The sequence below is a fragment of the Arachis ipaensis genome, chromosome B3 (genome assembly GCF_059453495.1).
Source record: "Arachis ipaensis isolate K30076 ecotype BB chromosome B3, ASM5945349v1, whole genome shotgun sequence".
NCBI classification, from domain to species: Eukaryota; Viridiplantae; Streptophyta; class Magnoliopsida; order Fabales; family Fabaceae; genus Arachis; species Arachis ipaensis.
Genome location: NC_142438.1, coordinates 114,449,396 through 114,460,948, shown reverse-complemented (window position 1 = coordinate 114,460,948; position 11,553 = coordinate 114,449,396). Strand labels below are relative to the sequence as shown.

General features: G+C 37.2%; 2 protein-coding genes across 5 annotated transcripts; one reads left to right on the top strand and one right to left on the bottom strand.

Annotated features, from left to right (window-relative positions):
* Positions 1-38: 38 nt before the first annotated feature.
* Positions 39-3,763, top strand: LOC107630782 (short-chain dehydrogenase TIC 32, chloroplastic). Of its 2 annotated transcripts, none has more exons than XM_016334017.3 (8): positions 39-336; positions 687-918; positions 1,052-1,131; positions 1,270-1,423; positions 1,600-1,678; positions 1,769-1,853; positions 3,220-3,266; positions 3,343-3,763. In XM_016334017.3, exons 1-8 carry the CDS (start codon positions 231-233, stop codon positions 3,505-3,507), a joined length of 948 nt encoding a protein of 315 aa, XP_016189503.1. In that variant the 5' UTR covers positions 39-230; the 3' UTR covers positions 3,508-3,763. The 2 variants fall into 2 exon arrangements, with proteins under 2 accessions (XP_016189503.1, XP_016189505.1); XM_016334019.3 differs by having other exon boundaries at positions 86-336; positions 1,609-1,678.
* A 12-nt stretch (positions 3,764-3,775) lies between these two features.
* On the bottom strand, positions 3,776-10,986 carry LOC107630781 (mitogen-activated protein kinase kinase kinase YODA). Of its 3 annotated transcripts, XM_016334014.3 has the most exons (14): positions 10,765-10,986; positions 10,239-10,326; positions 9,985-10,114; positions 8,166-8,894; positions 7,361-8,071; positions 7,047-7,134; positions 6,855-6,917; positions 6,386-6,546; positions 6,184-6,259; positions 6,014-6,073; positions 5,822-5,929; positions 5,491-5,727; positions 5,122-5,216; positions 3,776-4,765 (listed from the first exon to the last, which is right to left on the bottom strand). In XM_016334014.3, the coding sequence occupies exons 4-14, from the start codon at positions 8,729-8,731 to the stop codon at positions 4,252-4,254; spliced, it is 2,679 nt and encodes an 892-aa protein (XP_016189500.1). In that variant the 5' UTR covers positions 8,732-8,894; positions 9,985-10,114; positions 10,239-10,326; positions 10,765-10,986; the 3' UTR covers positions 3,776-4,251. The 3 variants fall into 3 exon arrangements, with proteins under 3 accessions (XP_016189500.1, XP_088363947.1, XP_088363946.1); XM_088507821.1 differs by lacking the exon at positions 9,985-10,114; XM_088507820.1 differs by lacking the exons at positions 9,985-10,114; positions 10,239-10,326 and having other exon boundaries at positions 10,765-10,984.
* Positions 10,987-11,553: the final 567 nt, after the last annotated feature.

Below are 11,553 nucleotides of genomic sequence, written 5' to 3'. Positions count from 1 at the left end.
AAGGATATAAATAGTGCAATTGGAATCTCAAAAGCTATATCGGTGCACTGGCTAACCACTAGGGGATTTAGTCATGTTAAGTGTTATCCGAAAGAAATAAACTCCATGTTATATTCCCACTTTAATGGAAAGTTTCAAACTACGATGACACTTGTTTTTGACTGAGTGAGTGAGTGAGAAAGTGAAAGTGTGTGTAATCGATCACAAAGAAAGAGCGAACGGAAAGGAATATGTGGTTTCTTGGTTGGAAAGGAGAATCTGGCTTCTCAGCCTCCTCCACGGCGGAGCAAGTCACTCAAGGCATTGATGGACACGGCCTCACCGCCATCGTCACCGGTTCCTTCCTCCTCCTTCCTTTTTAGTTTTTACTTTCCTTTTATTAGGTTGTTTTACTCATCGCAATATCATCGTCGATCAGTTTCGATCACACCTCTGCTGATCTCATATATAAATCCAATAATCACACTATATTGTAGATCTGATTTATTTTTAAATTTTCTATGATGTCTTTTCAACTACGAAGCTGATTACGGCCACTTATTGGAGTATAGTGTTATTTTTCCGATTGGTGATCAATTTTCCTGAAATAGTCATATGATCCCTGCAAATTGTTATTTAATTTTAATTTAAATTTGCATCGGTGTTGAGTAATCAATAATTTAATTACTTATTATGTTTGATATTAGGGGCTACAAGTGGCCTTGGTTTGGAGACGACGCGAGTTCTTGCACTGCGCGGTGTCCATGTTGTTATGGCTGTAAGGAATGTTGAATCTGGCACCAAGGTCAAAGAAACAATATTGAAGGAAATTCCCTCAGCTAAAATTGATGTCATGGAATTAGATCTTTGCTCTATGGCATCTGTTAGGAAGTTTGCATCAGATTATATTTCTTCTGAACGTCCACTCAATATCCTAATGTATGTCTTGTTTGACATAGATGAACTCTTCCAGTACAACTTTCTATACAAGTCTTTCTGTTTTGTCTTCAGCATCTGCACCTGCTCTGATTGCATGTTTTAAAATAAAATGAAGTTCTTCTTTCGATTGAAGTAACAATGCAGGGGTGATGGCAACTCCATTCCAGCTTTCTCAAGACAACATTGAGATGCAGTTTGCAACGAATCATTTGGGTATGTTCTATTGCCTGTTTTCCTCACATATTGAGTTTCCTCATGTTATCTTGTTGGGTTGATAGAACCGAAAATTGTCATTCACTCCTGCTAAAATATGAAAGGAATTAAAGAGATTCTAATTATACTATTTTGTAGGTCATTTTCTCTTGACAAACCTTTTACTACAAACTATGAAAAAAACTGTACGTGAATGCAAACGGGAGGGAAGGATAGTCATTCTATCTTCGGAAGCACACAGACTTCCATATCAAGAAGGAATTCGTTTTGATAAGATCAATGATGAATCAGTGTAATTTTGGAATGAGAGATCCTTGGTTTCTCCTTTTTCTTTATTTGCTAATTGCTACTGAGATTGTACCGCAAATATGCTTGATGACATTTTTCTTTTCATTTACATTGTTTTTGGTTCCCAAATTTGTACAATTCACCCTGTTTTATGCCTTCTTTTTTTTTTTTGGGGGGCAGGTACAACAGTTATTATGCTTATGGACAATCAAAGCTTGCTAATATTTTGCATGCCAAAGAACTTACGAGGCGCTTTAAGGTATTTTTTTACATCCGTTTGTCTTTTGACCGTTTGGTGTGAACTTGGTTGATTTTAATGTAGAACAATGCATACTCCTTTTTCTGACAGGAAGAAGGAGTTGAAATAACCGCTAACGCACTTCATCCAGGATCAATTATTACAAATATTCTGCGTTACCATGGTTACATTAATGGTTAGTGGCTATACTATTCGAGTAAGGCTTGATTTGGTATTGTTGTGCAATTATAGATGAGACAGACAAAATTCAATTGGAAAAACAACCATTTGTACCCATAAACTTTACGAACGCTGACAAAAGTATCCATTAAAGAAGAAAACTAATGTTGTATCCATCAAAGATGGATTCCATACGACAAAAGTGTCCAAATCCTAAATTTATGTTGACTTTTTAATAAAATTCCAAAATTACCCCCACCATTATCTTGAACCCCTCCTCTCTTCTTTCCCAAATCTCAAACACCTCCATTGTCTAAAAACCCTAATCTCAATACCTAAAAACCCCAAATTACCATTTTCCTAATCCTAATCTCAATACCCTTTCAGCAATTTTACCACCTCCTCTACCAACATCATCATCACCGCCACCATCACCAACCGTCAGCCTCATCTTCTTCCTTCTCCACTGTCACAGCCATAAACAACAACTTTACTCTAACTTTTAATTTTACTTGTCATCATCACTTCTCTAATCTCAAATCCTATCAACACTCTATTACCGCTATTACCATCACCACCCTTCCTCCATCACTTTCAATACAATGTCAGAAGGAGAAGAAACTTTAGATGCTAAAAATTGAAACTTTGGCAAGATCGCTTTGGTGGGGTCGCATGTGAGTAACACAGGAATCTTACACATGATGGTGGTGATTTGGGAGAGTGAGAAAGTTCAACTTCGTTAATTATATAATAAATTTATAATTTGTACTGTTGTAAATATAGGACCTTTTTCCATGGAGTCCATGAGCTTGAAGTGGACCTAGGAGGAGTTGAATCACACCACAGGACCTTGCGCCCTGGATCTCGGTTCAGTCTCACTTCCGGAGCTTCTCCATCTAGCGTTGCGTGGGAACGGATGGATTGTCTGGTTGTCTTGTTGTCGTCTTTGTCATCGTCAGAGTGGAAAGATGGGACAGTGGTGGTTAGTAGAGTAGTAGAGAATAGAAGGTGGTTAAGGTAATGGCAATGGAGGTGTTTGAGATTTGGGAAAGAAGAGAGGAGGGGTTGAAGATAAAGGATGGGGTAATTCTGAAATTTTATTAAAAAGTCAACATAAATTTAGGATTTAGGTACTTTTGTCGTACGGAATCCATCTTTGATAGATACAACGTTAGTTTCATTTTTTAATGGGTATTTTTGTCAGCGTTCGTAAAGTTCATGGGTACAAATGGTTGTTTTTCCAATTCAATTCAATATGCTTGGTCACGATATGCATTCAAAAGGAAGCAAAACAGAATTATGCCAGGTCCTAGTTGTCAATTCATATACATAAATTGTTTTCTTGAATTTATATTCATGTATCCACCACTTTTCTTTTGCAGCTGTTGCTAATATGGTGGGTAAATACTTACTTAAAAATGTGCAACAGGTATTTCGTACATCTGTTGCTGATATGCTTATATGCTATGGCAGATATATTGAGTTGTTCTGACGTGTTTTTACAGGGAGCTGCCACTCAATGTTATGTAGCATTGCATCCACAAGTTAAGGGAATATCTGGTGAGTACTTTATGGACAGCAATAAGGCAACGCCAACCCATCTGGCTAACGATTCAGAGCTGGCTAAAAAACTATGGGAGTTCAGCGTAAGCCTAACTAATCAAAAGTAGCTCACAGGTTTGTCTGACTACTAAGTAAGGGCAAAACATAGTTGTATTGAAAAACTGTTTAGCAGAATAGAAACTTGCTGTTACTCACAAGCCGTATAAGCTGTATATATGTAAATTTAAGACGCGATGCATAACCACTCAAGTAGTGCTACAATTTGGCATATTGTTTTCTTTATTTCTATCACGGTGCTATCGAATTCCATGAAGGCATTTGCGCTTGTGGGCAATACATTACATGAAGCCTTTGCATTTTCAATTTGCAAAAGAGTAATGACTTTCCTTCCAGCAAAAAATCCAGAAAGAGGTAGATTTATTTTTGAAATATATAAAGTTTATTCAATACAACGCCTCTTGTAGCACACAATCCCACAGAACATTATTCAAAATGGAGGAAATTCTAGCTAAACTCAAAATTGTGTTGAGTTTCTACTTTCTAGTTATATATATTCTATACAGTAAATATGTTTCTACAAATCTGCTTTTGGTCCCTCCATTTCCAGCTGAGATGATAAATATAAAATACCTTGGGTGAGGACAGCAAATTTTGCATCTACAAGGGGTTTTGGTCCCACTCTGTAAAACTACTGTCTCAAACATGAGTCAATTGGGGAACGCTTACATCCCCGCGCAAAACACTCACGTTTGACTATAGATAATAGTTAAACTATATTCCTCCAGCATGTTTATGGTATATGTTTATGCTAATGCACCCTATGATGTATATACCGTCAATTAGAACGTTTATTATTCACATGCACGGTGTCCCCTCAGGTCACTGACGTGCAGGTGACATGCCATTTGTGTTGTCGGGCCTTGCCTGGGAGTACTGGCTCGGCAATCTAAGTAAGTACTCATCCTAACACAATCCCTCGTGGGCGTTTGAGGCACATTATAAAATTCTCTTCGGACAACCCTCTTATAATTGGTTGCAAGAACATCATCATCAGATGAAATTATTACATCCTGAGAAGGTCTGGTTACTCGAAGGGCATCATGTGTAGGATCCTGATAATGAAACCCACCTTGAGACCTTGGCATCAGACATGCAGTTTCATGTGAGAACATCGGCTGCTTGTTTCTATGAAACGAGATTGTACGACCACTATCATTGAATGGTGTGGATAGGCCAGATGTGGTACGAGGACTAACTACTGGAACTGTAGACACTCTTCCAGCCACATCAAATGTTCCCAAAGGCAAAGTTCGCTGTCCAAGGGGAGAAACGGGGCATGACATGTTCCTTGGTGTATGCACATCGCTAGAAACAAGTTAGATAGACAGTTAATACCTTCATTGCAGAAGTATCAAAAGTATCTAGAACTGAATAAAAACTAGCATTGCAGAAGTTTGACCGAATTTTCTTTCACACAGCCACAACATTCTTATCAATTAATCCAGCTTAATTATGAACAACTAAAAGTATCTAACCAGCTTATAGAATACACAACGTACTAGTGAATGCTACAAAAATTAATATGAACAAGTATATTCTTGTTTTATTGGTGTATTTATTTATCCATATATGTCATATAAACACGAGTGGGCATTTTATTTTTTATTTATTTATTTATTTTTTTTTTTTTTGGTGGAGGAGAGGGGGGTTGGGGGACCAACCTTGATGCAGAGCCGATTCTCAACCTTCTTGGCCGACTGGTACCAGCAGCCATTTCTGACTCTAAGCACAAATTATGTTTTGCAGGTCCAATGGCCTGAAAGAACATTCAAGATAAATAGTTCACTCAAAAATATGCGAAACACAAAAAAATGAAATGAAAATAAAAAACATACATCCATTTCTTCACTGTTGATGGAATACTATTATATTTTAATATTTTGTTATATTTTAGCCTACTTTTGGAGCCCTTCTTTTGTTACTATTTTTCTTTCAACAAAATTATGCAAAACTTCAGAAACACAAAGCTATTATGCAAAGCATGATAGTATGTAATCAGCCACTGAATATACACTTTCAATTGCTTTTACCAGAGATTTCAGTTCATCTACAATAGCTGGTGATGCTTCTGAAGGATGTACAGTCAGAATGGTTCTTTCTAGTGTAGCCTTTTTGACAAATGGATGCTCTAGAAGTTGCACAGCCGATGGGCGGTCCTGGGGATTTCTTTGCAGACAAAGCCTCACAAAGTCTTTTCCATCTTCTGATAGATGTTCTGGTGCTTCAGGCAGTTTCTTCATCTGTAAAATCTTAAATATAGCAGCCACCTTCAAGTGTGTAGGGTACAAAGGAAAAAAAATTATGAAACGAAGTTAAATTATATAATCCAATAAATAGATCCATATATCAAACTCTGCTTACCCCCTCAAACTGGCTCCAAGGTGGTTTTGTCGTAGCCATCTCCAGAACAGTGCAGCCAAGACTCCATATATCAACAGCAAGATTACAATCATTTGAATTATGTACAACCTAAGTAATTGAGGCATTGTCAAACAGAACCATGTGAAAAACAAGTGTCAAACGGTACTTATGGAGGAGGGAAATCATGCTGACCTCAGGTGCCATCCAGTGAGGACTTCCTTTGAATGAAAATGGACAAGACTCCCCAGTTATCTGTAAATTTCAGAAAGGAAATATTCAACTCCATTTGAATTATCTAACCAAGGCTGTTCCTTCGTTAACATGAACATCATACATAAGAAAACATATATAAATTCTCTTACATGCTTTGCCATCCCAAAATCTGCCAATTTTATCTGTCCATTAGGGTCCACTAGTATATTGGCTCCCTTAATGTCCCTGAAGAGAATATAGTAATTAGACCAAGAAATTTTTGTTTCACAAGCGAAAATGTAATTAGAGATGTTATTTGTTGAAACACAGATGTAATTATAAGAATTTCATATGATGATCTACCAAACTCACCGGTGGACAGTGTTCTTAGCATGCAAATACGCAAGTCCTAATAGAATTTGCCGAGTATAATTACGAATGGCATTTTCACCTAACTGGCCATACTCTCGAAGCAGTTTGTAAATAGACCCGGCGGAGACATACTCCAAGTATATGTAAAGTTTGTCCTCTACCTGTTAGGCATAAAAAATCACAGTACAGTTAACACAATTCTAAGTATTGATAGCCAACAGCATGAAAGAATATTATGCAACCAAATTCCATGTTACTAAAATAAGATTGAGAAAACAAATTTAAGAACCCATAAGATATATTGAACTTGCAATTGTAAAGAGATCTAATAAAATGTTGCTCAAAGCATAGAAGCAATTGATGTGGCTGATTTGTTTAGAGAAATCTGTTCTAATGCCTTGATTGTAACTGAAAATTCAAACTGAAATCAGTTACTGAATGAATTAAGTAACTAATTCAGTAAACATACCGTTTCAGAACCATAATATCGGACTATATTTGGATGCTGCAACTGACTTAGAAGCATAATTTCCTGAAAATGTATCAGGTACATGAGAATACTTGTTGTCCTGAAAATGTATAGTCCTTTGTTCCTTTTCATTCAAAAGGAAAAGTAAATGTTTTATTTTTTGTAAACTTTTCATGTGGTGAGCAAGCTTACTTGTTGAAGTTGCTGTGCGCATTCCCTTGATTTATCATCATCTGCAAAAAGCGTTACCTCCTTCATCGCACACATCTCACCACTTTCACTACAGATCAGAGAACTTGATATAAATCAGATCAAGCTTTAAAAGTTCAAAAGATAAAATGCAAGAAAAATCATGATTGTGTCAAACTAACAGACAAAGATGAGTTAAAATGCTGATATATGTATATCAAATGCAATCTGAATGTTTGAGTATTCCAAAATCGAGATAAGAATGTCCAAATGTGTGCATGGCATGGGCACACGCAAAACACCCACATGATACGGACCTGTCAAAACCAAGATAAACATGTCCAAATGTCCCCCTTCCGAGCAACTTCCCCTTTTTCCAGCGTGAAACTTGGCTTGTTTGGATCTCTGCTCTGGCAGGACTGCGAGGAGCTGATGGAGTTGTAGATGAAGAATAGTTTGGAGAAAGACAATAACTGGTGACTGTTATTGGAGGAAGCGGTAAAGGATGAGTTTTTTGAGTAACATCATCAGGATGTCTTGTAGTTATTTCCAAAGGGAAGGTGCCAGCTCGTGGATGAAGAGGTGTGACAGCACCACCCTGTATTCTGGAACGGGGACCATGGCTTGTCATTCTCGGACTAGGTATAGGAGAACACTCAGGGCTGTACCTGTTAAGAGGCAAAATTACCTGTCCTGGCAGATCCCCAACATCTGAGTTTTGGCCTGAACCAGGACTAGAGTAGTTCCCTGATGCTGCATATGGACAAGGCTTTCCTGTCCATAGTGCAGAGTTAAATAGCTGGTCAGGGCCAAGTGCTCTCACTGGACTTTTAGAAGGACTTGATGTTGACCTTTCTTGAGCACTGAATAGACCACAGGTACGGCCTATTTTTAGATTGGGCAAATGCAAACGACTCCGTTTTGGTGAAGTAGATGGATTCTTAACGCCGCACATTTGAGGAGCTGGGCTTGAGGATGCTCCTAAGTCATTCTGGAAAGTAACAGGTGATCTGTTCCTGTGCACCAACCTTTAGGAGCATATGAATTATTAGTAAAGGAAAAGAATATAAGGTAAATGCATAGTATGTTTAAAGCAATGTATTCAGATGGAAGCAAACCGACCTGAAAGACCTGTTAATGGTGGCCCTGTTTCCAATTTCATAGTCGGTTGCCAGATGACTAATGAGATGTGAATCAGATGAGTCACCACTATAACCAGAGCTATCACTTGAAACAGATGCGGTATCTATATATCCCTCAGCATCAGTAGGATATCCCCTGTTGGAAACAACACCAGATGCCGGTAGGGGACAATACAGAGATTGCTTAGAACCACTAGCTCTTTCCATTCTTGATGGTAAACAAATTCCAGAATTTGCGTCACTGACAGCAGGAAGGTGCGACCCTGACAGTGGGAGCTGCTGAAATAGAGGCCTTTCTAATTCTGAAAAACTTCGACAGCGGGACACATATGTGGAGGAGGGTGATGATATTCTTGAAGCTACAACAGATTGGGATTGCTTCTCTGACCTGGTGCCAATAACATGTCTTCTAGATCCTTTGGATTTGTCATTGCGCATCTTTTCAGAAGCATTCTTAAATTTTTGCTGTATTGCATCAATAATACTTTCCCTTTTTGACTTCTTTCTCTCCTTCACCTCTTTAGACTTCACCCACCATATCGGCATGTTTAGGCAAAAGCTTGTCAAACACAGGGAAAATAAGAGAAAACTGAAGGAAATCTTGGCAAACTATGTGTGCGAAGTCTTATGTGGCATTGAAATGTATCTCTTCTAATGAAGAGTGCTGCGTTGTTCTTATAAATTATAGCTCATGTAGAACCACAAGAACCTATATAGCAAACTTCAAATGTTAGTTAGGTCTTTCCAAAATTTTAAACATTTAATAAACCTTTTTTTATTCAGTGACAGAAATGAGCAGAATCCAAGAAAAGAGAACTGCTATGCAGGAACTAAATGGGGCACAAATAAGTGAATAACCACAAACAATAATGAATGAGTGGGGCTATAAATGATTTCCCTCCCTTTAGATGTGATATTAAACTGTCAATCACAATCGAACACGTATTACACAAATAAATGAATAACAGCAAAAAATAACAAATCAATGATGCTATAACTGTAATTGTCTCCCAGTATATACGAGACAATGCAAGACGTCATGAACAAGTTTCTCCACAGGTTCCCTGATTCCCGGATAAATTTCCGTTAACCATTTGACATAGTGTAAGAGTTCATTTAATAACTTGTGTAACTGAGGTCAGAACAAATCAATCATTTGAACTCTTTTCATTGGTTGAAAGTTCATATTTACAATCTACTGCATGCATGAAGTAATTAAAGTATATCAATTTGAAATTCAATTTCTTGATAATTATGAGATCAAACAAATCATCCACCCAAAGTTTCAGAACCGAAAAAATGAAAAGGGAAACAAAAATGATAAGGAGAGATGATCCATTCAGAATATTTATACAATACATGACAGAGTTGAAATATTAATATCACATGCTAGTGACTAAACACAGGTGCTGAAGTAGCGAAAAAGATCATTCAAAAGGGTAGCTTTATTAATATCACCAAGCAAATGATGGACCCTAACACAAGACAATGACATTACAAATGCTTTCAGATCCTAACAAGAAATCCACGGAGCCAGGGAAAATTATCTGCTTGAAAGGTATGCTGATAATATCAGGGCTCCAGCAAAGTTTTTAAATTAATAAATAAATAAATAATGAAAAAAGTCACCAATGAAATTTAATTGATTTTGTCACAAACAGTTGAATCTAGAGTATCACTTAAAAGCCTCGAAACCATGGTTCTATATCAACGAAGATGACATCCATTTCATACTTAAGACCTCAAAAGGGGGGATCACTGACAAAGAAGTCGTGAACAAAATTCAAACGGAGGCTTACTATGCAGGATTCAAAATTTGACAAAATGGACTTAAGGCAGGATTTGCACTCCAACAAAGAAAGAATCACTCCAAGGATTCGATGATTCTGAAGGTACATTGCATGACTTAGCATTTATTAGAGAAATTTCCTGCAAATGGCAGATTGAAGCAAAACCAAAACTCAATAAAAGCATATATTCAAATTTTTGCAGCCTCTCCTACCAGAATAATTATAACATGAAGAATGATCTCTTTTCTTGATAACGAACTTACCAGTAAGGGAGAAAAAATTATCAAAGTTCCTTGCCTCCGTTTTATCTCTCTAAGCGGTTTTTTTTTTTTTCACGGAAGATTAGAAAACCTAGACGATTCAGCAAACAATCATCAGACGAGAACACAAGTCAGCAAATGAAGCATAATCAGCAGCTACGTTCAAATCCGATCAACTTGCTGAAACAACTCTATTGAACTTAGACGATATAAAAAAAATCAACGACGAAAAGAAAAATTCGAGTTATAACCACAAACAAGCAAAGCTACCAGCGATGATGATAATAATAATAATAATAATAATAATAATAATAATAATAATAATAAACACCGTTGGAGCCAACGGAAAATGCAGAAGAAAAAGAAAACGTAACGGAACAAATTCGAATTCAATAGATAAACATGCAGGAAGTATTGCTTCCGAACGACAGGTTTCGAAATGAACCGACAGGTGTTACATCAATTCAGCAGAAAAAATAAAAAAATCAAAGCAGCAGATGACAGTGTAACCCTATCTTTGATCACTTACTCAATGCTGTGTTTCTTAGCATCCAAAACGTCGACGTTTTGACGGATAGACGAAGCTCAGGGTGTTATCTAAAGACACCGCTAAGAGAAGAAGCTAAGAAAGCACAGAGAGTGTGACAAGAACGAAGAGAAAGGAGGACGAGGAAGAACAAGAATATGAAAGGGGAGAGAGTAGAGAGTAGAGAGTAGAAGAGAGAACTAGCACTAGAAACAGTCAGCGTGTGAGAAAATTGATTATTTCATTTCACCTTTTATAATTAAAAATGTGCATCAGTGTCCGGGCTATTCTCCGCGCGTAGGAACCTTTGGTGTTGGGGATCGAATGGTTCTGATTAAATTTGAGTTCACGGAGATGCTACGTGGCGGCATATTATAATGGCTCCCTCACTTGAGATTGGTTAGGAGTATGGGATTTTGGTGCACCTTCGTGTACTGGAAATACCTTCATAAAATGGTTTTTAACGGCAACTTAACTTACTCAAGAATCTGTGTTTTATTATTTTCCATTTTCTTTATTTTTTGGATTTGATTCCTTTCTATTTTCATGGTGATTATTTTGGCAACCGTAGATTTCCTCTCTCCCAGCCCTTTGCGGCGAAAGATTTTTGGGGTGGGCCTGGCGGTGGGGCTCACTGCAATATAAATTGTCGTCTTACCAACAAATATCAAAAAAGCGTTTTTTTCTTTCGTGACTAAAAAAAAGCGTTTATTTTGTGAGACTGAAATTAGAATTAAAAAATTAAAATTTAATATTATATTTAATAATTAAAGATTTAATTAAAATTTTAGT